At 45.7% G+C, this 25,161-nt stretch overlaps 7 protein-coding genes across 7 annotated transcripts; 2 read left to right on the forward strand and 5 right to left on the reverse strand.

Annotated features, from left to right (window-relative positions):
- Positions 1-10,526: 10,526 nt before the first annotated feature.
- On the reverse strand, positions 10,527-11,774 carry M421DRAFT_78645 (putative TfdA family taurine dioxygenase; the record flags this gene model as incomplete). Its single annotated transcript, XM_033597417.1, has 4 exons — positions 10,527-10,675; positions 10,762-11,153; positions 11,176-11,512; positions 11,588-11,774. Coding segments are annotated over 4 exons (1,065 nt in total), but the record flags the coding sequence as incomplete, so codon positions are not given.
- A 437-nt stretch (positions 11,775-12,211) lies between these two features.
- M421DRAFT_10629 (uncharacterized protein) lies at positions 12,212-12,638 on the forward strand (the record flags this gene model as incomplete). Its single annotated transcript, XM_033587122.1, has 3 exons — positions 12,212-12,262; positions 12,332-12,444; positions 12,497-12,638. 3 exons carry the CDS (start codon positions 12,212-12,214, stop codon positions 12,636-12,638), a joined length of 306 nt encoding a protein of 101 aa, XP_033442595.1.
- Positions 12,639-12,966: 328 nt separating this feature from the next.
- Positions 12,967-14,574, reverse strand: M421DRAFT_23727 (uncharacterized protein; the record flags this gene model as incomplete). The annotated part of the gene is made up of 3 exons (XM_033588455.1): positions 12,967-13,265; positions 13,322-13,427; positions 13,486-14,574. Coding segments are annotated over 3 exons (1,494 nt in total), but the record flags the coding sequence as incomplete, so codon positions are not given.
- A 764-nt stretch (positions 14,575-15,338) lies between these two features.
- Positions 15,339-16,234, reverse strand: M421DRAFT_78646 (uncharacterized protein; the record flags this gene model as incomplete). The annotated part of the gene is made up of 2 exons (XM_033597418.1): positions 15,339-15,672; positions 15,744-16,234. The coding sequence occupies 2 exons, from the start codon at positions 16,232-16,234 to the stop codon at positions 15,339-15,341; spliced, it is 825 nt and encodes a 274-aa protein (XP_033442597.1).
- A 439-nt stretch (positions 16,235-16,673) lies between these two features.
- M421DRAFT_78648 (cytochrome P450) lies at positions 16,674-18,074 on the reverse strand (the record flags this gene model as incomplete). The annotated part of the gene is made up of 2 exons (XM_033597419.1): positions 16,674-17,042; positions 17,106-18,074. Coding segments are annotated over 2 exons (1,338 nt in total), but the record flags the coding sequence as incomplete, so codon positions are not given.
- Positions 18,075-18,944: 870 nt separating this feature from the next.
- M421DRAFT_368471 (cytochrome P450) lies at positions 18,945-21,120 on the reverse strand. The gene is made up of 5 exons (XM_033589732.1): positions 20,614-21,120; positions 20,493-20,562; positions 20,026-20,430; positions 19,767-19,938; positions 18,945-19,718 (listed from the first exon to the last, which is right to left on the reverse strand). Exons 1-5 carry the CDS (start codon positions 20,677-20,679, stop codon positions 18,983-18,985), a joined length of 1,449 nt encoding a protein of 482 aa, XP_033442599.1. The 5' UTR covers positions 20,680-21,120; the 3' UTR covers positions 18,945-18,982.
- An 811-nt stretch (positions 21,121-21,931) lies between these two features.
- On the forward strand, positions 21,932-24,882 carry M421DRAFT_427016 (terpenoid synthase). The gene is made up of 3 exons (XM_033594554.1): positions 21,932-22,628; positions 22,690-22,984; positions 23,045-24,882. Exons 1-3 carry the CDS (start codon positions 22,328-22,330, stop codon positions 24,558-24,560), a joined length of 2,112 nt encoding a protein of 703 aa, XP_033442600.1. The 5' UTR covers positions 21,932-22,327; the 3' UTR covers positions 24,561-24,882.
- Positions 24,883-25,161: the final 279 nt, after the last annotated feature.

Below are 25,161 nucleotides of genomic sequence, written 5' to 3' on the forward strand. Positions count from 1 at the left end.
AACCCCTAGTAATACCCTAGAACTTTAGTCGTAATTAACTCTAATTTAAGAGAAGTATAAGAAGCAGCAGGGTAGCTCACCTAATTCTGTGCTGAGCGCGCTTGAGCACTACGCAAAGGGGGGAGCGATTCTATCACACAAGCTAGCTTTAGCGAAACAGGAGAACGCTGAGCTTCACGCAGCTCTAGCAGCTGCCACAGAACGTAAATCGCGCAAAAGAAAGCGAATCTAGAAGGAAGGGACCCTTACAGTTAAGGAAGGGCAGCAGATAGCAGCTCTAAAGGAGTTTAGGGCACGTAGTAATAGAAAGAAGTTAAAGAAGTAGGTGCGCGCTAAAGTGGGTGAGCCCTCCCAACAACGCTGTAGATGGTGCAATTAGACTAGGCACAACGCGCGAACCTGCAAGAATAATACAGAAGTAGTCTCTAAATAATATTCTAAGCTGTACTGCACCTTGCAGCGCCAGAGTGTGGTGTTTTAGGCCATAATAGGGTGAGGTTTAGTAGGGTCTTGGCAAAAGTGTCCAACTCGCCCGTGTGTCCGACTCGCCCGTGGGGTACGTTAAAATAGAATATATTTATAGAAATAAGAGTAATAGAAGGTAAAGGGGAAGGATTTAGTAGAGTTTTAAGAGTTAGTTATTATAAGTCTAGAGGTAAATATAGAATTATAGGAGGTATAAACTTCTAACTTTTTAGTATATAGAGTAATTATTAAATTTAATAGATAACTAGTATACTATAACGTACTCCACAAGCGAGCTGGCCACCCAAGCGAGCTGGCCACTTTTGCCAAGACCACACCGAACTTCACTCTCCCTGTAATGCCTCAACGCAACAACGTAAAAAAGCCTTTAAATAAAACACATATATAGCTTGCCCTCTAGGCTATCTAGCAAGACGCGACACTAAGCGTGCAACGCGCTGCAGCAATATACCAGGTCTCTTAAAGCACCCTAGGCACGCGCCTTACTAGAACCTCTTCACGACGCAATTGCAAGCCCAACATGATAAGGATGACTAGTACTAAGGAGGAGGTGATTGTCCAGCATGTATTGAAGCTAGACGAGCGAGGATACCCACCCCAGCTTGCTGATGTGGAGGATATGGCCAATTCTCTGCTTGCTGAGCGCCACTAGCCCTACGTTGGCAAGAACTAGGCTGCCAACTTTGTAAAACGTCAGCTAGAGCTTAAAGTTAAATTTAATTGCAAGTATAACTATAAGAGAGCTCTGTGTAAGGATCCTAAGGTAATTAGGGACTAGTTCTAACTAGTAGAGAATACTAAAGCTTAGTATAGTATACAAGATAAAGACACCTACAACTTTAACAAGTCTAGCTTTATAATAGGCGTTATATTAACAGGAGCTGTTGTCACAGGCTCTGAGCGTTGAGGGAGACCAAAGGCAGTGCAGCAGGGCGACTGAGAGTAGACCAGCATTATCTAAGGCATCTGCGCGAAGGGCTAGTCTATCCTACCCTTTATTATCTTCTCTAGCAAGCACCACCTCTCTGCCTAGTACAAGGAGCCTAGTATACCTAACAACTAGGTTCTTAATATCTCTAACAATAGCTAGACTAATAACAAGCTTAGAGTAAAGTAGTTAAAGCACTTTAATAAGCACACAAAGGCGCGCACTGTTAGCAGCTATTAGCTGCTTATTCTAGACAGCCACGAGAGCCACAACTCAGTCAAATTCCACCAGTACTGCAAGGAACACAAGATTGTTACCCTGTGTATGCCTCCACACTTATCGCACCTACTGCAGCCACTTGACGTAGGCTGTTTTGCCCTGTTGAAGAAGGCCTATGGCCGCCAAGCCAAGCGTCTAATGCGCAGCAAGATTACTCGCATCACCAAACTTGAGTTCTTGCCGTGCTTTAAAGCGGCTTTTGACGCCTCAATCACAGAGAGCAACATCTAGGGGGGATTTAGAGGTGCTGGCCTAGTCCTACTTAACCTAGAGGCTGTGCTATTAAAGCTTGAAGTACAGCTGCGCATGCTAACACCACCTACTGTAGACAACAGTACGTGGGAGTCTAAAACACTAAGCAACACCCTAGAATTTAGGTCTTAATTAAAGCTAATTTAAGAGTAGATTTAGAGACACACTAATAGCTTACTAACGTCTATAGTTAACGCTCTTAATTAGCTTACTAAAGGCGCAGAGCTAATAGCGCATTTACTAGTTTTAGTGCGCAACTAGGTTGCTGACCTACAGGCAGCCAACAAGGCTGCCACACGTTGTAAATCACACAAAAGGAAGCGATTACAGCAAGAGGGGACTCTAGTCTTTGCTAAGGGAGTGTGGCTAACTACTCTAAAGGAGTTTAAGGCCTATAGTAATAGGAAGAAGGCAAAGAAGAGGTTGCGTGTTAATAGGAGCACTTAGTCTCTAAGGCGCTGTAGCATATGTAGCAAGACAGGGCACAACGCGCGAATATGCAGTAAAGATACACAGAGTACTACAGACTAGTTTAGTATACTGTGTAGTATAATATATTATAGTTGTGTGCTGTAATGTTGCAAAGTAGGTGCAGTATTGGTGTGGTCTTGGCAAAAGTGGCCAGCTCGCTTGGGTGGCCAGCTCGCTTGTGGAGTACGTTAGCTTCTCTAATACTTATCCTATTCCTATAAGTTATTATATTAACGTACCCCACGGGCGAGCTGATCAACGGGCGAGCTGATCACTTTTGCCAAGCCCCCACCAAAGTAACCTCTACATACCAATGCCTTAACAACAACCCAATATTAACGCGTTAAGGGAAGCCTAAATACAGCTTGCGCTTCAAGCTCTCAAACAAGACGCGAATCTTACCCAGCAACGCGCTGCAGCTATCTATAAGGTGCCTCAGAGTACACTAAGCACACGACGCGCAGGACAACCTTCACGCGCTGATTCTATAGCCAACTCGCGAAAGCTGGACAACAATAAGGAGCAGGTGATTATTGAACATGTCCTTGAGCTAGACACGCGAGGATTTGGCCCCCAGCTGGCAGATGTGGCTGCTATGGCCAATTCTCTGCGCGCTGAGCGCAATCTAGGCCCTATTGGCGTAAATTAGCCCAGTACGTTTGTTAAGCGTCAACTAGAGCTTAAAGTAAAGTTTAATCACAAGTACAACTAGAAGTGAGCCCTCTGCAAGGATTCAGGGGTTGTGCAGGGCTAGTTTAGCCTAGTAGCTAATATTAAAGCTAAGTATAGCATCCAGGATGATAATACCTACAACTTTAATAAGACTAGCTTCATGATAGGCTAGATCTCCCTAGGAGCAGTTGTTACAGCTTTAGAGAGACAAGGAAGGCCAAAGACAGTCTAGCAAGGCAACTAGGAGTAGACAACAGTCATACAGGGCATTAATGCAAAAGGATAGGCTATTCTGCCCTTTATTATCTTTAAGGCACACCACCACCTCTCTAGCTAGTATAAGGAGGAAGACCTGCCCTAGGATTAGGTTATTAGAGTCTCTAGTAACAGCTAGACTACTAATAAGCTTAGTCTTAAGTAGTTAAAGCACTTTAACACGCATACAAAGGAGCGTACTGTTAGTACCTACTAACTGCTAGTTATTAATAGCTATAAGAGCCACAACTTACTTAAATTCTAGCAACACTATAAGGATAACAATATTGTTACTATATGCATGCCTCCCTACTTATTATACCTCCTATAGCCACTTAATGTAGGTTGTTTTGCCCCTTTAAAGAAGGCGTATAGGCGCTAAGCTAAAATGCTTATACGCAACTAGATTACCTACCTTACAAAGACTAAGTTCCTCCTATGCTTTAAAGCAGCCTACAATATAGTCTTTACTTCTAGCAATATCTAAGGAGGGTTCTAAGGCGCTAGACTAGTCCCCTTTAACCTAGAATAGGTTATTTTAACCCTTAATATGAAGCTGCAGACTCTATCACCACTACTCCCCACTAACAGCAAGCCCTAGCAGTTGCAAACCCCTAGCAATACCCTAGAATTTAGGTCTTAATTAACTCTAATTTAAGAGAAGTATAAGAAGCAGCAGGGTAGCTCACCTAATTCTGTTCTAAGCGCGCTTAAGCACTATGCAAAGGGGGGAGCAATTTTATCCTACAGGCTAGTTTTAGCCTAATAGGAAATTAGCGAGCTTTAGGCAGCAAATAAGGCCGCCACGCGACAAAAATCACACAAAAGAAAGCAGGTTTAGAAGGAGGGGACTCTAATAGTTAGAGATAGGCAGCGACTAGCAGCTCTAAAGGAGTATGGGGCGCGTAGTGATGGGAAGAAGCTAAAGAAGCGGGTGCGCGCTGAAGGGGGTGAACTATCTCAACAACGCTGTGGACAGTGCAACTAGACAGGACATAACGCGCGAACGTGCAAGAATGAGGTAGAAGAGGTATCTAAGTAATATTACAGCTTGTTTTGCCTTATGCAGCGCCAATTTGTGGTGTTTTGGGCCATAATGGGGGGGAGTTTGGTGGGGGCTTGGCAAAAGTGATCAGCTCGCCCGTTGATCAGCTCGCCCGTGGGGTACGTTATTAAATATTAAGAGTAATATATTGTAATATAATATTTTAATAGAGGGATATAAGTTTTAGTAGAGTAGGGTTATAAACAGCTAGGTACTAGTTAGGCTAAATAAGTTAAGAATACTCTAAATCTAGCTAGAGCTTAAATCTTCTTAGCTACTAGATTCTAATAATAAAGTCTTATAAACCTAAGTCTTTAATTATAAAGGGATAGTTATGTATCTTTCTACTATCTATAATTATATAGAGTTAGATATACTGCGTAACTAGGGTTAAAATCTAGTCCTTAAAACATTTTACTAAAATCTTAACAGGTAGCTTTTAGATAGGAATCTAAAGAGCTAAAGAAATTAAAGAAGTAATTTTAGAGTTAAGAAAAAGGTGTCCTTACATCAGGAAAAGTTTTTCCATTGTTGAAATTAGGAAATTGTGGCATTGTACTGTAGGCAACAGTAGGACTTGTAGGCCTACAATAGTTATTTAATGTGCATTTAATGTCTAGCTAATTTTAAGCTAATAGCTCTAATAGTCCTAACAGCTATAATAGCTATAATAACTCCTAATCCTGCTATAATAGTAGCTCTGCTTAATAAACTATACTTTTATTATATTAATATACTACTAAGTCTCCTCTTTAAAATAAGCTATTAAATAATATTATAGGCCTATTAATAGAATAGTTATTAAGTATAGAAGGTTTTAAGCTTAATATTCCTTGCTAAGACACTAAGTTAAGATTCTTTGCTAGGGCTCTAGTAGCCTAAATATTAGAAAATATAAGAATATTATTCAAGAATAGTAGGTAAACTAAGAATTCTACGCCTAGGTCTGCCTGTTCCGCAGTGTGTGCTTGTTAGCAGGTGCTTTGTTGTGTGCTGTTGCAGCTGCTATGTCGTGTGCTGTTGCAGCTGCTATGTCGTGTGCTGTTGCAGCTGCAGCTGTGTGCTGTCGCAACTTTAAAACACAAACCTTTAACAAACAAACCTTCAACGCTCTATAACTTGCGTTGTAGTAGGCCTACAATAATAATGTTTTGCTTATTTTAAAGCTACAATTTCGCTCTATCTGTACATGAAATTTCGCAATTTTTAAATATTTAATACTAGTGCTAGTAGAACTAAGGGTAGCTATGCAACAATATTGCAACATTATTTTAAGTTTATTAAATATAGGCACTTAGCATTTTAGCTATTAGCAATATTAGCGCGAAATTAGGGCTGTTAGGCGCAAATTAGGGCTGTTGGGGCCGTTGAACAGCTGTTGCACAACTATGCCACAACTGTCAGCAATAGCCAGTCTAGGCCAGATTTCGAAAAACTTTTCCTAATGTAAGCTCTAGTATTAATTAATAAGTTAATATAGACACTAAGGCCTTTCAAGCATAAAATAGACTTAATAAGGAAATATAAACTACTAAATAAATAAGATAAATTAAGATTAGATAAGTTATAATAGTTTAGGCCTAGGAAGGGAACTCCCCCTAGGCTTCTTTATTTCCTATCTAATTATAGTTGTTAGTGTTGTAGTTATATGTTTTAGAGGCGTCCACAAGGTCCTTATTACTAGCCAACTTAATCTTGCGTACGCGTAGGACTAGGCAGTTATTGGCGTAGTATCCTGGCTTACCACAGTTATAGCAGTTACTAGGTGTTGGTGTTGGTGTGGATTCCTTGACAGGTCTAGGGGTCTTAGAGAAGGCCCTTAGAGCAGGTACAGATAGTGCTCTGCTTAGCTGACGTTGATACAATAACAAAGTATTATAATCTCTAGAAGGTGTGAACTTTTTAGTAGTGTCTAAAGTAAAACAATTTTAGGTCTATATTAGAGGGGCACTAGAATATCTAAATATTCCTATAGGGTTAGGTTAGTTGCTCTACTCTATATTAAATATAGTTAAGTGCTCTACTATAAGTTTAAATAAATTATTCTACTACCTCTTTAAACCTAGGTTAGGTATATAAAGTCCTAAGGTAACCTTAGTCTACAGGTAGTAGAACTACTCTATTCTAGGTACTTATCTATATATAGCTACACTAAGAAAACAAGCTTTAAATGCAGGGAACAATTTATTCTTGTCTATAGTAAGCTAGTTAAATATAGCTCTACTCTTAGCCTTCTTATTTCCTGTAATAAAATAGGACTTAAGAAGGGTAATTATCTCTTTAGCATTCTAAAATAACTCTAAAGAAGTGTTAGCTAGATACTAAGGCTCTAGATATTCTTTAGCTAGGCCTATTATGTGTCCCTATACTAAGGCTATTTAAGCGTGCTTACTCTAATAGTAATCTGTGTTAATTTTAAATTAGTCTTATATAGAGGCCTACTATTATTTAAAGGTTAGACTAGTTCTATTATTAAGATTATTAATCTTTAGGGTATATTTAGAAAGCTTCTACCTAATATTATAGTCTAGGGGTGTCTTAGATTAGAACTATAATAGCTATTAAGATATAGTTAGGATTAATTTAGTAGTTAGTAGTAGGTTATCTAATAGTTATTAGGAAGCCCTTAGTTAGGAGATTTTAGCACAAAGTCTTATAACTTCTTTTACTAGGTCTATCTTATCTAAGTCTAAATCTACTTCTTAATTACTTTTAGCTGCATTCTTTGCTACTAAGCTTTAATTAGGGGGTAGTTTAGAGGCCTTATTTACTATGCTCTAAACTTAGGCTAATCTTCTTATAGGTTCCTTAGAACTAGGGGTGTTGCTGCCTAATATTAGTATTATTTCTAATTTAGGTAGGTTGTTAGTAGTCTCCTAGTCTCTACCTTAGCGCTATCTAATTTGTCTTTTCTAAAGTAATCTAGACATAAATATCTTAGAAGTTCTAAACCTAAAGGCTTTAGTTATTAGGAGATCTCTAGTATCCTAACTATAGCTAAATGCTAGATGTAATAGTGTGTAGTAAATTAACTCTAATTCTACTAGGTTCTTAGGTGTAATCTAAAATAAATAAGTTGTAATATTATTTAGAGGCTATTACTAGCTAGGACAAGTTTTTCTATATAATGTAATGACGCAGGCAAGAAGAGAGATATCTAGAATAGGTGTAAATCTGCTACAAGGCATATAGGAGTGCTAGGATAATAAGAACACTAGGATATATTCTCTACACCTATAGGTCTTGTATAAAAGGATATAGAAAAACTACTCTATAATGCTACAGTTCCTTGCTCCTTATATCTAAGGGTTTAGTGGCAGTTTAGTGTGAGCTTATGTTATGCAACAAGGGCCATGGTCATGAGTCGCTAGAACCGTATCCTAGTGGTATTGGGCCACTGTTCGTAGAGCGTTGTTACAGTAATAAGCAGAGCAGCAGAGGGACATGAACAGACAAGGGAAAGTGTATTAGGTATAGCACAGCTTCAGGTAGGGAAGTAATAGGTAACACGCCTAGGAATAAAGGTCGCACGAAGCAGAGTTTAGAGACTAATTATTGTTCTAAAACAATCCTATAAACTAAGCTGTAGTGGGGGGGTACTGTAATAGGCTAGGTCTGTACTAAAGTCTTAGCACTGGAGGCCTTAATCGCTAGAAGCTAACAAATGCACAAGCGGAGGCTGCCAAAACTCCACACTGGAGAGTGTCAGCGCTCAAGCTCCACACTGAAGACTGTTAGCACTTGAGCTCCACACCAGAGAGTATTGGCATACAGACTCCACACTGGAGAACAAAACCCACCAGAAGTCTCCGAGCCAGAGCCTGCATCAATTCCATCTGAATTTTACTTGCACTTAGCCCTCAGCGGCCAGCTCCTTTACAGAAATTAACAACAGAAGTAGAGCTACTTGCTCTCTCACTTGCTAGATTAGAGATAGAGGATTGGTGCTGCGTATTCAAAGGACTGTCTTTGAAGCTTAACTAGATACCTATTATTTAGTGCAACAACCAACAGACTGTAGGCATAGTCACAAAGGAGCAGGACAAGCTTAGCACTAAGCTTAAACACGTTAAAATTTATTAGAACTAGATCTGCTAGGAGGTTAAGCAGAATTAACTCTACATCTACTAGAGGCCTACAAGCTAGATGCCTGCTTATAGCACAACAAAGATTTTTCATTGTTAGAAGCAAATTGAATTTATACAGCAACTAGTTACAGCTTATGGACGTTCGCTTAAAGGTTTATAAGATAGAGAATAATAGCTAAGGGTTTCATCCTTCCGTCGCTAATTGACTACAGGATGAGGGGGTGTGTAACAGTTAACAGGAGAAGCAGATCACGTGTTGTTGGCGGTGGTCTAGTGCTGCTTCCTCATCTTGTTCAGCACCTCTCGCCTCAGCTGCATCACATGAAAACATGCCACGCAGCTAGCCCTTCGAGAAGCGGGCACAAGCAGAACAACAGAACAGAATAACAAAACACACTCGTTTTCATTTGCACTTGATACCGTAACAGAAATCGATATGCCCAGAGCTACTCAACTTCGCGATATCGGGCTTTCCACGAGATAACCGGGCCATGAACGCTTACGAAGAGCGAAAAGTATGTATTATAATGGAAGCGACTGAGAATCGCATAGATTATTCAGCATACGTTCGGAAGATGTCACACTAATGCCAGCCAACAGCGCATCGGTATTGCTAATTGATTTAACTTCCCGCATCACGCTTTTACATTTCCAGCGTCGTTCTCGAGCCCAATTACCCTTCTGTTCAAGCCATCGCCCTTAAGCTCTCCCGAAAATAACCTATCCCAATCTGGACTCAGCGCTTCGCTTTGATCAAAGAAGTCTGAATAATGAGCGCGGTACCTGGACCATAAACCTGGTACTACCGCTTCGTTTGGTAATCCTTTGACTACCTGTCCAAGCGTCTGGAATTCGCCACACACGCCATCTTCAAAGCCAAACAGAGGAATTAGCAACCCGCCCTGGAAACCCCAGAAAGATCCCCGCGCTTTAGCAGATTTAACGGACTTGTCTCGAATATCCGCAATGCTTGCCACGAGCATGAGTGTTAGCTGCGTATATGTCCTTAACCCCTTTTTACCATCTGTCCACTGCGGCTGTACCTGAATCAAGGCAATCCTGTCGTGATCTTCCGGAATCAAACCAGCAACAATCTTTCCCTTATACGAGGCAACTCCCGGTCGATCAATCACGAGACTCAGATGCGTCTTACTCTCCTTCTGTATTGTGGATGTGGCAGGAGGGTGGCTATAATAGATGAAGATATATTAGAGAAACTTGATGTCGACAAAGCTCAACATGGGATATCACATCACTCACAAGAAGGGTGCTGGTATTGCTGTCGCACGACCACTCAAAGCATTATAGACTAGACTCCCTTCACTTGCGCACGGCATAACGCCATCGAACAGGACGAGCTGCACCCAGTCGACTTGCATCCTTTCAGATCCATGATGACGTATTCGGTGGGAGATAAGATTGTGCGCCCCAAGCATCAGTAACGGCGGCCGGTCCGCGGTTCGAACACTTACTATTCCACTGGTCCATAGATTCATGTGCGGCATTTGGTGATCAGGACCAGCGAAGATCTTTTGGTATAATGAGAATATGTCGATGTCGTCTGGCAGTGGATCCAGCTTGGGCACACCGACCAGTGGGTTCTCTGGATCGGAGCCTGGGAATGACATGATTCCGCGTTGTTGTTGTGGGATATCTCAAGATTGCGTTCGCCTGTACAGTTGAAGTCTTGCATGAAGATATAATGATGGCCGATGTCGAGACGCTCACAAGAGTTGACCCAGTGCTTAGATTGGTTTGGTGTAATGATTTGTAAAAGCGACGATTCCCGAATTCATCGAGCTATGTCGCTTGTGCAACGTTGTACTTGTCAAGGCTATGGTCGGGCCGATTGGCATGTAGTAAAGCAACGAGGTTCATGCGGTCTAAACTCCGATCACTGGCCTGATTAGAGATGTCTGTCATCACAAATGAAGTACTTCGGAAATCAGACTGTAATTCTGCCGGCATAAGCACGGAGCCGTCGTGCATATGACTGGGATTTACATTAATCGCTCATTTTGCCACCGCACAGGTATGCCGGTTTCTTTTTTCAACCCTGCCACGCTTTCCTGCGACCGGTACTACTGGGATCCAGATACGGTCTTTCCCCAACACCACACGCACGATAACCTTCCCGAATGCCATAGCCCTCATGGTCGTACGTGGCGCTATGGAATGTACACCGATTATCCCAGATAGCTGTAGCGATCAGCAAACTATGCAGAGAGCAAGATGTAGGGATGTGATCTCAGTATATGACACAGAGATCCGTTAGTGCGACATACCGACATCATTAGCGTTGTTCCAACGAAAACGCACTTGGAGATCGTGATTCTCGACAATGAGCTTGGTAAACCAACGTTTGAGCCCTTCGCTCTCATCACCAGTTAGGCTGTTGATATTCTGGACGTGTAGACCGACGGCATACACGCTCTTCCAACCGGTGACAGGATTCGTGCGAACCACTGGATGCGTCGGTCGGAGATTCGTGCCTACATTCTCAGGGGCTCCTCGTGGGATCTGGAAACGACTATCGGACGCGTCTCTCTCGCGCAACTCCGCGAACGTAGCGGTGAGGCCTTCAAGAAACATCTGCACCGGGCGCGAGATGCGGTCAAATAGCTCGTATCCAGAAGCCCACAAAGTATCTTTTGCGAAAATGTCAGTCACGGTGTTTCTGCATGCAGGCTAGGGTTCACATGCCGCCTCCTGATTCAGGCACCTGCGTCAGTCGGAGCAAGGCGTAATCACTTGGAATAGGTTCGTAGCTGATGTCGTTGTGCCATAGCCCGCGACAGCTTTGTCGTGGCGGGCCTGCAGGATCGAACACCGTTCCTGCTAAGATCTTCTTGTTTTCCTCGGAGTTGATGCGCAGGATTTCGGGGTCAGCGTCAGGGTTGGGCTGGACAGCATGGCGGTGCAGGGAGGATGTAGTTGGCTTGCCAGTAAGGATTCCTAGCTTTTGGACTATTGACTTTTGGACATCTTCAGTGAGGTCGTCTTGTTGACGAAAGAAAACGACGCCGCGACGTGAGACTGTTTTCGCGATTAGCGATTGGGACATCTGGACATTGACAACCAGATGTGGATGCCATATATCTAAAAGCTGACCTGTTATTGCCAGATCACGAAGTAGCTCGTCCGCTTTTGGATCTTCAAACCACGCTTTGAGGCTTGCATCTGGAAACTCCGTCCCAATTGTCGGTGTAACGTCGAAAGATCGGAATGTGTCCAATACCCCAGTCGGACTCAATGGCTCTTTTTGAAGAGCCATGGTTGATGCAATGTTCGCAGTACCCGTTCAAACCCAACTCGAATAGGCGTCCTGTTAAGTGAAACGATCAAACGTAGTTGAAGAAGCTTGAAAAGTTAAGTAGTAGATGACTCTCGAATCAATTCTCTCTCTTAAATATTACATGACGTACTCTGCAGGTACATAAGACATCTAGTGACGTGGGCAATCTTCAGTGCGATGGTACAAAACTAAGCTGATCAAGTCTTATCGGCGGCATTGCGGTCGTTTCCAGGAATCGCTTGCGCGTAATACTGACCGGCGTAGAATGAGGCGGTCTGTGAAATAAAGCTTGCGGGGGTCACGTCGATTATGCGCCGTTAAGTACGACCGAAACCAGCTTTATCAGCGATATCAATCTTCTTTGGATCCAGCTACATTCACCCTTACCGTTCACCAAATTCTCCCGTTTTTATCGTCACTATCATCATCATAGCGCTAACATGTTCCACACGATCAATATCGTCACCCCGATGGAGGGAAGAGAGCAAAGGGTATGTGAAGTCTTGGACCCACCCTCTCAACTCATTCAAGCTGACATGATGCTGTTTTTCGGCATTTAGGTTCGGGAAATGCTAGATCATCTTGTCTCGGAGGTTCAAAAGAACGAGCCGGATGCGATCTCATTTCGGGCTGTCTGGGACGCTGATGCGGGAGTGTTCTATGTGATCGAGAAGTTCGTGGAACGGAATCTATAATTCATGATTGAAGATACTTACAGTTCGCAGATTCGCCAATGAAGCGGCTTGGCTGCGCCATCGCGACCAGCCATACACGGCAGAGCTGCGCCGCGTGTCGCGGGAAGAGCACAATCTCGCCAAAAAGGTGGAGGTGCGCACTGTTGAGAGCTTCGCAGAGTTTGCGAGATAAGAGAGAGCAAGCAAGTTTGGAACGGATTCAGGTCTCCTGTACAGGCGTATTCATGTATTCATGTAAACATGTGCAATCTGAGTACAAAATTAGTCGGTCATATTGGTCCTGGCTGTTCTACTACCGTGTGGTGTTCAAGATACGACAACACTGATCAAACGAAAAGCTACGTGAAGAAAGACTAAGTAGCACACATACATACATGAAGATGCTTTACAACAAGTCCTTCGTCCCTTAATAGAGGTTCAATTGGAATGATTATGGCTTTTGGGCTCATTCCCAGGACGTACCGCTCGCGTCCTCACAGCTCACTTATACCCTCTTCATTCTGCAATTTCCATTCGGCAACCCATTCTTTGACTGCCTTGATCTCCTCTTCATGAACTAATCGGATCTCAACAGGCTCATCAGCAAGCCTAGAAAGAGCTGTTCGATCGTTCGCAAAGCCTCCTTGTCGCAAAAGATACCCATCGCCGAGTTTCGTGCGCATATCGCCCGCCAAGGGAGAGTGCGCAGTGACATACAGCCACGGGTCATCTTCACCATTGACGAATAGTAAACGAGGAGCGTGGAGAGTTACGCCGCCATGTTTATTGATACGATCAACAGTAACGAGGTAGTCGTCAGCTACAGAAGTTAGCTGGCTGGGCCATCACAGAGCTGTAGGTCAAAGGGAAGCTTACGAAAGTCAAAAGCAAAACGACAGACCTCTGTCAAATAGAATTCGCTGAGAGAACGTGAAAGAGTAGCCGGTAATGGATATGGCTCAGCTGCAGAGAAATAACCCCACTGTGGAGAATAAGTCAGTTTCAACCGCGTCAAGGGGAATTGAAAATGAAGCGCGTACCTCAGTGCAGGCTTGCCAATACCATAAGCGCCAGACCTGGCCCAGTTCCGTCTTCTGAGACTCGGTCCTATTGCGACGGATCTCTCCAAGTGGAAATACCTCGTCGTCTTGGGGCTGGGAGAGTTGCGACATGTCCGGCCGCTGATGACCGACAGCCAAGTAGTGACGAATGTAGTAGGCATAGTTGTCCATGGCTCGGCTGTGGAAAACGGCCTTGTTTTGCTGTTCAACTGCGCTTATTTGGTCGTCGATCTCCTCTTCTAAGGTGATTCCTCGCGTCAGATTTGCGCAAAAATACTCCCACGCCCGGTTGTCCTCCTGTCGCTCATCCCACGACCGCCTCTGCCATAGGCCTAGGGGAGTCGCGACCTGATTCATGAAATCGCGTACTGTCTTCTCGGTACTCAGATTGAACATCTCGCGATAGCGTGCTAGCGGCTCGGTGATGATTATCTCCCCGTCATCATTTAGGCCGGCTCGATCAATCTCATCGTCCACGTCAGCCACAACTGTGGTGACTACCTGCATGCAGAGAGGGTCTGCTTGAAGCCGAATAGCTTCAAGGTACTGCCACACGTTCTGGATAGCCAGCAAAGGTGCGGAGGACGCAATGGCACCCCAAAGCTGATTCGGATACATTTTCCGTAGCAAGGCAGCCTTCGTACCGGCGATCCAGTGGCCGTAGGATATCCATGGCGCGTTAGCGGGTAGGACAGAGGTATCCAATTCCCAGTGTTGTTTGTACGGGAAATGTTCGGAAAAATATGCCATATCGGCAATAGCTTCATCCGTGTTCAAAAATTGTAGACTGGCGGTGGACAAATTGTTGGTGACGAAAGAGCGGCCGTAGTAGCGCTGCTCGAGGACCACGATGGCAGCTTCTACTTCATCAGCGATGTGACTGACAATGCCTTGTTCAATCAAGCGAACAGTCTCCTCTCCTGGCTTATCCGCAGCATCAACGAGAAGGACGGGTTGACCTTTGGAATATCTAGCCAAGTCGAGCCAGTACCTCTGCTGGAACGTAGCATTAAAGCCTTCTGGAGGGGACGTAGCCAAGTGTGTCGTCCGCTGCGTAAAACTGAATGGTCCTTGAAATGCGGCCTGACATGTAGCAATCAAGCAATGGGTAAGAATTGTTGCCGGCTTCATCGGGCTGGATGTGTGTAGTGTATAGGGATCCAGAACGTGAATTTCGCATGGTACAGTCGTAGCAAGTACGGGGAAGCGTATGTGAAGGACTTATGATGCGCAAAGCGTTAGAGACCTCCAGCAAAGCCTTTGCGGCACTTTGCGGTAGGGTTGGGTCTGAACGTAGAACCCCGGTATTTCCAGGGCTACGTCTGGGCATAGTCGGCGATAGCGGCGCCGTGACCCCCCACCATTGCCGAACGTGCAGATCGAGTCCTCAGCTCATCGGAAGGCGACGGAAGCCAGACCGCTTATTGGTGAAGTGAAGACAGCATGGTCCTGCATGCAGCAGGTTTCGGTTTTGCTGCACAATCAGGTGATTTCTAGTTTTCGGACCGGTCAAGTCGTCAGACCGGGTCTAGGTCACCCAGGATACTGATATAGGAAGTATCTGGTGGCATGATTTCTCCGAGATGACATTGCTTCTTTCGCTAGCGAATGACAGCACGCATCAACCATTGTATCTTGAATGCTATTTACTTCGCCGCGTATTGTTGCCCTGTCTTAGTATGGACACCTTCACCGCAAGAAAATACTCCATCGCATATTCATCCTCCGGCATCATGTGTTGTAAAGTTCGACTACAACACAAAAAATAGCGTGATGAAGTACGTAGCTAATTTCTCAACAGGTTTTAGCGGTTTGAGGATTTCGGAGGTTTACTAGTAGACACAGAATGCGCGGATTTCCAAGCTTTCCCGATCTGGCAGATGCTCAGTGCCAGGTATGGCAAAAGCCCCATGGCCACATCTCCAGGCTTTATCCATCCTCGAGTCATGGTGCTTGAATACCAGCAGCTCTTCCAGCCCGTGGTTAGACAAATACCACCATTGGTGATCAACATCAGGCTCCCCATGCTTCAATACTGACCATTCACCATCGTAGGTCTTTCGCTTTCTTGGCTGCAGGATTACATAATCCTCTTCCGGGACCGTTCGAAAGTCTGAGACGCAAAGAGGATCCCTCTCTACGGGCTTGTAAAGAGGCCGCCAAAGTCTGTAGTACCGCGAGGTTACCCATGTGTCGTCTCATGCAAGTTTGTGGCAGATAGGTGTGGTGTTACTTACCCTAGTATAGAGAAACGGGGCGCTTTCTCGGCGTCTGAGAGATCTACACCGATTGACTCAAGCCACTCGGGGACGGCTGCTCGAAGGTTGTCATCGGTGAACCAGGTCCACCATCCCTCGCTTGCCGATTTAGGACCGAAATCCAGATGGGGCCGTGGGATGGTCTTTTGCGTGTTAGGGATAGGCTTGTCCGATAGGTCAAGAGGTCTCAACACCGGCGCGAAGCAGAAGGCGTGCTTCACGCCGATCTTCTCTTTCAGCAGGTCCTCAATTTCCTTGTAATACTTGGTCTGTATCTCCGAACCGTCTTTATCATTGCGTTCCCGGTACGGAAGGTGGAGGACTTGAAATCCGTGGATGTCGAGCTTGAAGTCGTCTTGGTTGGGCCGCATGTCTCTTACGAGCTTGGTGCGTGGTGCTCTCAGACTAGCATCAGCAACTACCTCATCCGAGCAAACCCGTTCGGGGTCCTTTAAGTACGATATCTCCATCTGGAAGTTGATAGGTGGAAGTTGGTTCGACATGATGGATAGGGAGGAAGGGTTTTACGCGACATGCAACGACAAGCGAACAATGCGCAAGGGGGGATGATAACAAACCTGAACAGGACGTAGAGACTCCGTCAGTACATATATATACTGTGGCTGGCCCGGTAGAAGCGGGGGCTAGAAGCGGCTCGGATGTAAGGATATTTCCCCGTGACTGCACATAGTCATTAGCAGCGGGAAAGCTCATCAGTATTGCTTAGTAATCGATTTTCAAGCAGATAGCTCCCTCCAAATCTACCATGCGTTAATTAGACATGTCTCTCGGAACATGGCGATTTATACTGGTCCATCCCCTACAAAGATGAGTACTATATCTTTGGAAAGGCATCTGCTTCTTCGTAGTATAGTTCAGCAGCAGACAGGATCAATCTTCTAAGCTATGCTATATTACAGGAGCCACTTCGGCAAGCTTGTCCGAAGGCTTGAAAGACACCAGGATTGGTGGCATCTCCCAGAGCAGCTTAAGCCTGGCTACATTGATCAACTCTTGCTTCTCGCCTACGAGCTCCCAGTCAAATTTCCACACCAGCTTGGTCAAAACCAATCTCCATTCTGCATAGGCAAGTGACATGCCGATACACTGCCGAGGGCCTAGGGAAAAAGGCTTCGATACTTCCTTACGGTCCGCCGAGAACTGATCGTCGTAGAATCTATGCTCCTTGGGTAACCATCTCTCAGGAAGAAATTCGTGAGGCCGCGCGAAGTATCGTTCGTTTCGTACCATGAGAATTTCTGGGGCTTGTACTACGGTCTTGATAGCATTTCACGTTAGCTGTAAACAGTATTGCATCTAAGTAAAGGGTGCGGTACTCACTCCCTTTGGGACGTAAATGCCTCCAATATTTGCTCCAGGACATACCCTTGGCAGACCAAATCCTACAGGTGGAAAGATGCGTAGGGACTCATCTATTACGGCCTGAAGGTACTTGAGCTGCTTTGTCGATTCAATGCTGATCTCTTCCTCTTTGGAGAATGCCTCTCTAACTTCGTCCCGTAGCCGGCCAAACTGTAAAGGGTGCGTGAGGAGGCTGTAAATAAGGGAGGATAGTAAAGTTGAAGATGTTTCCGTCCCGCCGGAGACGAAAGCGGCAGCTTGACCCTGTAAGAACACTAGATAATCATCATCGTCGGCATTCTTCTCATGTGGAGGGCATGTGGCAAGGATGTGATCGAACAGGTTTGCGGCCTTCGGTGGCTCACGAAGCCTGTCCACACACATATTTCGACAGGTGGTCAGATAAAGGGCCCGCAACTTCGCCGTTTTGGATAGCTTAGCAAACATAAATCTTAGCAATGTCTTGACAGCTTGTGGCTGTCGCCGAATTGCGACACCAAGAGCTGCCGCCGCGATGTTTCCAGTCAGAAGGTCCAGCCAGACTGTGTTTCTACCTTGTGAGACAGTGTCGGAAGATTTACCAAAGGTCACCTCGGTAATTACGTCAAAGGTGAAGCGAGCTGCCCAGGTTTTCACTTCGACTGCACCAGAATTTGCGGTAGCTTTCTCAAGCTGCGCTGTAAGGTCTTCAGCCACTCTCTCAACTATGCGCCCGTAGTCTTTTAGCGAATTCGGGCTGAATCCACGCTCAAGAGGCTTTCGCAGGGCGCGATGGGCGGCTGGATCGGTCTCAGTCACCAGAGTTGGGAATCCTTCGCTCTGTTGGTAGAAGAGAGGATTCTTAATGAATTTGGGATCCTGGTCAGGGTTGCAGCGTGTGTAGATGTCTCTTGCTGCCTCAGGAGTAGCGAAGACTAGCTCGTTGGGAGCAATTCTGATAATGTCGCCTGTAACGCACTCAGCATCTCATCTCAAAATAGTTGAAGAGTTGTCCTTACCATATTGGTTTTGTAACTTCTCTAGCGTCTGAGGCCATCGGCCATTGAGCCTGAGATTTTTTAGCTTCTCGGATGTGGTACAGTCTGAGTCGCATGTCTCGCATACCACTGTGTACAAAACCACCAGTCAGTGACCGCTGCTAGCTTCGGTCCTCTGAAGGATGCTAACGGATGCAAAAGAAGGCGATAGAGGACAAGCGCTACAACAAGAGGGAAGACCTGGTGTCATGAGTATACTGTAAGAGTACTGACGGCAAGAGTATCTACCAACGCAGCAAAAGCTGCTCCTGAGAATGGCATAGTGAGCGGCATCGAGGTGGCAAGGCTTACCGAACACTAGAGTTGCTCTGAGGCCTGTCGAAGGTGACGTGATGTCTTATGAGACACAGAGTCTAACCCTGCGAATTTGTCACCCGAGGTACTGTTGCTTTTTGCCAGGTTCAGAGGCTTTCCGGTCGAATATGATCGGCGTTTTTCTTTCGGCGCATTTCGGCGATTTGTCACGCCACTCGTTGCTTCAATCCGGGAATAGTTCATACGTCTCATTCGCAAATCGCAGACAAAAGAGAGGTTATCCCGGACATATCGAGTTTCGCTGTGAATCCGACATTCGGTCAAAACAAAGTCTTTGTCGAAAATCTTGTGGGCATGGCGGCCAAGGCCTGATAATCCTAGACCTAAAGTGTCAGGTCATATAAAATCAGCGGTGAGTGTTCGACATCATTCAAGTTGTCAGCGAGATTAGCTGCGCCATTGCAGGTAGTCAGAAAACGCCGCTAACCAGCGACATCTATTGTTATCAAGACAGCCCTTGACTACATACGGAAAGCGGTAGTAAGCGCTACAGGGATGGATAGATTAGTGGGTGCTCTGCCGCTTCTCCACTTTGACGACTACCTTGTGTCCAAGCCAGAGGTAGGATGAATCGCAGTCCCTCTCCCACACGAAATTCTTGTTTGCCATGCATACGTCGTATGAGAAAACCAGGCGTGCAAGTACCAGTCGAACGATTTGTAACGCGAGCTCGCGCCCCAGACAGGCCCTTGGACCCAATAGAAAAGGCCGGTATGCCGAATGCAAGTCATTCTCAAACTCCGATCCCTGCTCGCCCACATTGGCCCACCGCTCGGGTCGATACGTTTCAGGATCTCGCCAGTACTTCGGTGAACGTTGAATAGTGTACTGATCCACAGCAATCGTGATCCCTGGCGGTATGTAGATGCCCTCTACAAAACCTCCATTGGAAAGTCGATGCGTACCTGTACCGTTGGCAGGCGAGAGCAGGCGCATGGCCTCGTTAATAGAGCCATTGAGAAGTGGAAGCCCGGCAATTGCTAGAACGTTAATCTCTTCTTCGGATTTGAAGTGCCCTCGCACCTCGTTCTTTAGATTAGCCATGTGTTGTGGATCTCGCAGCAAGAAGTAGAGCGTCGATGAAAGACATGTGACAGTCGCGTCCTGGCCGACCATGACGAGCATGGCTGCATTACTCTGCAGTTCCTCTTGAGAGAGCGCGATGCCCTTTTCTTCGGCGCCAACGATAGCGCTGAGGAAGTCATGGCCTCTATCTGTACGGTCTAAGGTCCTACGTGACCTGCATTAGTGATAGAGTGGCAACAAAGTCATATCTGCGCAAACTTACGTGCGTAAAGTACCGGTCGGTAATATGTCGCGAGGCAGCTGGAATACCTGTGGGAATGAGGTGACGACCCATCTCGTGAAGGCTCCCACGAGTGGAAATGTGAGGATGCTTTGCATAACCTCCAACATGGGGGACATGGCGCAGGCAAGCCGTTTGAGCCTATTGAACTTGACTGTGCATTTTGTCAGCCTTTCACATATCGCATATATCAGGAATTTCGCTAGACCGGTCGAACTTTCTGCTGGGAAAGATCACATACCTAGCTGGCTTCGTGCTAAGGGCTCTCCAAATGCGAGATCACTCAGCATATCCCAGACAAGGTGCGACATATGTTCAGTGATGTTGATTTCCGCGTTTTCTTTAGCCGCAGCGTCTAGAAGGTGATTGAACTTGGTGATCCATGCCTGTTCGATCGGCTCCTGCTTTCTGAGTTCCTTGGCCGAAAAGGCGGGTTGAACAGCTTTGCGGAGTCTAGCGTGGCCTTTTACATCTGTTTTGGTCAAAATGTTCTGCGCCGGCCATGTCATCAGACCAAGAAGCCACTCGATAGTGCCCTCTTTGGTGAAAGTACCGTCGTCACCGCCAGACTTTTCGTGATGCACTGAGGATAGCGCTCCGACCGTAGCGAACGAGACGGTGTTAGGACCAACACGAACCACATCGCCTTTAAACCACAGTCAGCACCCAGGTCAACATATAATGGAGTCGTAAACATGTTCTGCCTACCATAATGGTCATGAAGCGCTTTGATATCTCGATTCAGCTTCTTGCCATACAGGGATTTCATCATCCATAGCTACGTTCGAATTAATAACTCAATTCAGATTGCAACAAGACATGCACATACCGGAGATATTGCGGCTAGTGTTGGCCCTGGTATCTTCGAGAGGGGGTGAAAGCATAGATAGTACATGTACAGGAGTCCTATCTATACGAATGGCTGTGTGTTAGGTTCATTGTACGCTGAAATTGTATGTTCTCGGAAGACTTACACCTAGGAGCCCAGACACAAGTAATAGCAATGGCTCCATATTGCGTAAGGAAAGAGCCATCGCTTTGTAGGCAAGCTGTACAGTGTTGCCACTCAGCACAGTATGCGATTGAAAGCGTGTTTCGTTCATGGCCTACAAAGCAACTTCCTTCGTGTTTGCGATAGTTCTTATTCGACCGTGTCCTTCCGCAAATAATATGTAAGCGTTTCAGAAGGTGTTAGTGGCTCGTCGCATGGGTCATCGCAATGGGTCATCGGCTCAGTCGCACTGGCAAAGCGGATCAGAGCACGTCATTGTGGACCTTAATCTTTGCGGCCCTGTTTAGTGACGGTCCTACAGTCTTGTAGGGTATAGGATGATTTGTCGGCTAAAAAGATCTTGGGCGATTCAGGGGTGAAAAATCGATACATGTGCAGAAATCCAGTATTTTGCAGCAGGAAGCTCAAGTGCACAATTATGTACGACAGTAAAATACAGCTTTTCCGGTACATTCCCTTTCAGTCCGACATGCCTTAGCATCCTGTACTCATCCTACAACCAGCAAAATCGGCATATGCTTTTTTGCCAGAAGTTCCGATAGGATCGTTCCATTTCACATGAGACGAGCCGGATAAGTCCCCTTTACAATACAGGAGGCCCCTCTTCTTGACAATCCCACAATTCTGGGTGTACAATCATCACTGTTTTAAGAAGCCGACGTCTTTATCGACAGTTTCGGGCCTTTGACGGAGCAATTGGGGGTGGGTAAATGGGACTGGCTTTACTATTCGGCCCAGGTACTGAAGAGGCTCTTCGAGCAGTTGCTCATCGCTTCGAACAACCCCAATGATCAGCTATTGCATATGATCCACAAAGCGAACGCGCAATACGATAAGTGCGCATGCCCCAAAACCCCCTTATTGTTGGAAATTCTGTAGCACTAGTGATGAAAGGAAATAACTCATAACTATGAATGCATTCTGTTCGATGATGGTTGTATGTGTTGTTTTCGAAGGTGCTATGGAGATACACACAGTCGGTACAAGTCAGGCCGAAGTAGGATCGAGCCGGATCACGGGGGATTGGCTGCTGCGACTTGACTGCAGCTTGACTGCGACAATCACCTGTAATCCAATACTTATATCCCGCATTTTCACCACAGAAGGGCCGTAACCTTTATCTTCATGCTTAACCGAGCATTTTCCAAATTCCGTGGGGCCCGACAGCCAGTCGCAGTTATGAGAGATGTAACTGCGGCTTTACATAGCGTCTAGTGACTAGAGTACAACTCAGGATTTGAATTTTGTCCTTTCCAAAGCTTGATTTTTTGAAACAAGGGCCGATACTCTCTCCATACTAGGTTCTGGTCTAGCTGCTCAAATCGTAAATGAAGACGCAGGTACAATCCTAGTCACTATGGTCTAGCTTGTGCAATGCATGGAACGGACGAATATGCGAAGTACAAATCATAGTGCTTGCATTGCCATCTGTTCAAATACAGTACTTTCACGTTGTTTTCATTCTCACGAACCGGTTATACTTCAATCTCACACAACTACATACGTCCACCATCAAAATCCAGAAGTCTCGATGCCAAACACTCTGGATACAGACTGGAAGCAGTCTGAGGCCGTTCCTGCAAGCGTCGCGCGCGAGACGGGTTGTTTCACAACCTTACCAATTCGCATCCACAAGCGGAACGATATTGCAGACCAGGCGACGGCTCAATCCATAATTGACTGGAAAGAACATGTTGGTGACGGCTGGGAAGTCAAGTCGGGTTCAGCGGTATCCAAAGTTGGCAACTGGTGCGCATTAATCTTCTCGGAGTCACTGCCCGAGCGACTAGCCAGCATAACGTACCTAGCTAATATTGGAAACATTCATGATGGTGAGAAGCCCCCGAATCGACCAACTGAAGTAATTATGTGAACTAAGAACATTTGACATAGATGCCACCGAAGAACTAAGCATGGATGAGTCTGTCAATGAGCACAAACAATTGAGCACCGCTTTATCAATTGGTCTTGATGCGGATGCTTCCATCCAAGAAACGAAGACCAGGAAGTTCAGACATCTAGTCAGCAATTGCGTCTTGAACATACTGAACATCGATCGAGACATGGGCACGAGGATGATTGTTTCATATCAGAAGAAATGGCTCGAAGTCATGGAGCACCCCAACTACGATCAGATAAAGTCTCTTCAAGAATACCTTGACTTCAGGATGTTGAACGGAGGCATGGAGTGCGTACCCTTGATTCACTGAACCTCGAAGCTAGCAGGCTGACTTCAATAACTTTACAGACCATTTTGGTCGATGTGCCAATTCGGCATGGGACTAAATATCCCGGATGAGGAGCTAGCACCTACAAGACACGTCTTCGAGCCAGCGGAGTGGGCACTTGTTCTTACAAATGACTACTGGAGCTGGGGTCGCGAGTACAATGCGTCGCTCACGAAGGGCTCCAGAATCGTAAATTCCATCGAACTCCTCTCGCGGCTCAGAGACATAAGCTACGACGAGGCGAAATCCGTTGTCCGCAAGCTCATCATCACGTACGAAAGAGAATACGAGAGACGCCTCGAACGATTTCTCCGGGAATATCCATCCACGCCGGCCCATTTGCGCCAGTTCATCGAAGTCGTTGGGCTTGTAGTTGCGGGTAACCATTACTGGTGCGCCAACTGTCCCAGGCACCATGCATGGAATGACCAGGTAGCCGGTGCTGTGGACCAGCAAGATTTCCAGGTTGTTCAGACTCCTCCACGCGAACATGTCCCGAGCTCGTCCGACTCACCAATATCGGCTTCGTCTGAGGCATGTAAGTCGAGCTGTACGTCTGACGCTCAACACACGACGAACGAAATAGACTGCCCACAACTATCATCTCTCATTTTGTTACGACCACCCCATCCGGTTGCCGCCGCGTCCGAGTATATCGCATCGCTACCATCAAAAGGCGTCCGGTCCACACTCATTCACGCCCTGAATCAGTGGTTCCAGATTTCTGACCGTTACGTGAACATGATCAAAGAAATCACGAACATGCTTCACAACGCGTCCTTAATTCTAGATGACATCCAAGACCAATCGCCTCTTCGCCGTGGCAGACCAGCTGCTCATACCATCCTGGGAACAGCGCAATGCATCAACAGCTCTACACACCTTTTTGTCCAGGCCATGCAAATGGTCAACGAAAACTTTGACCCCACAGTGCAAAAGTCTTTCCTGGAGATACTAGACCGCATGCACATCGGCCAGAGCTACGATCTGCACTGGAGATTCCACCTCATCTGCCCCACCGAGGACGAATACTTTGAAATGATTGATCAAAAGACTGGGTGCATGTTCGAGCTGCTCCTACTGCTCATGGCATCTAAATCAAGATGCGTCATGGCCAAATCCTTCAGCTCGTTCGTGCGCGTCTTCGGACGTTACTTCCAGGTCCGAGACGACTACATGAACCTGACATCCATGGATTACGCCCAGGGCAAGGGTGTATGTGAAGACTTGGACGAGGGAAAGATCTCATTTCCCCTTGTTGTTTGCAAGAGGATAGCACCGACTTCGTTTGCGCAGATCATAGGTATCTTTCGAGCGAAACAAACGAATACTGTGCAGCTGCCGCCAGAGACGAAGTCTTACATAATATCATTATTCAAGGCATCGGGTACGATGGATGTCGTGATCGAATTTCTTAAAGAGATGGAGAGTCAACTGATGAATGAGGTTGAGAGACTAGAGGTTCAGATGGGTGATTCAAACCCGATGCTTTATGTGCTGGTTCAGACTCTTAGCTTAAAGCCAAGCGACTCATGAGGTCGTGAATAGATTAGTTTTGGTAGTAATTACGCACCTCTTCGTCATACTTTTTTCCTGTCTAATTATAGTTGTTAGTGTTATAGTTATGTATTTCAGAGGTGCCTACAAGGTCCTTATTACTAGCCAACTTAATCTTGCGTACGCGTAGGACTAGGCAGTTATTAGCATAGTTTCCTGGCTTACTATAGTTATAACGTGTTTCACAAGCGAGCGCCGCACCCAACTGAGCGCCGCACTTTCAACAACAGAACGCCTGCGCAGCGCTATATCACAATACAACACAAATAAATAATTATTTATAGGCCTAGATAGTATTATTTAGAAGCTTTACTATTATCTATATCCTCTATTTCTACCTTGCAAGTGCAGGAATTATGTCTAATCTTACTGTAATACCTAGGCTGGCGGAATGGGTATACTCCAACGTCCTTCGTGGGTACCCCCCAAAACTTTGGCAATAATACATAGATTCTAGCGAAATAGGGCTTAAAAGAAAGAAAAAAACGACCTCTACATTTCTGTAGTAGAGAGTTTTGTTATAACTATTAAACTGCACAAGCTAGAGGCTAGAAAAGGTTAAAAAAGGGGGGGTACCTAG

Source organism: Didymella exigua, assembly GCF_010094145.1.
Source record: "Didymella exigua CBS 183.55 unplaced genomic scaffold M421scaffold_78, whole genome shotgun sequence".
NCBI lineage: Eukaryota > Fungi > Ascomycota > Dothideomycetes > Pleosporales > Didymellaceae > Didymella > Didymella exigua.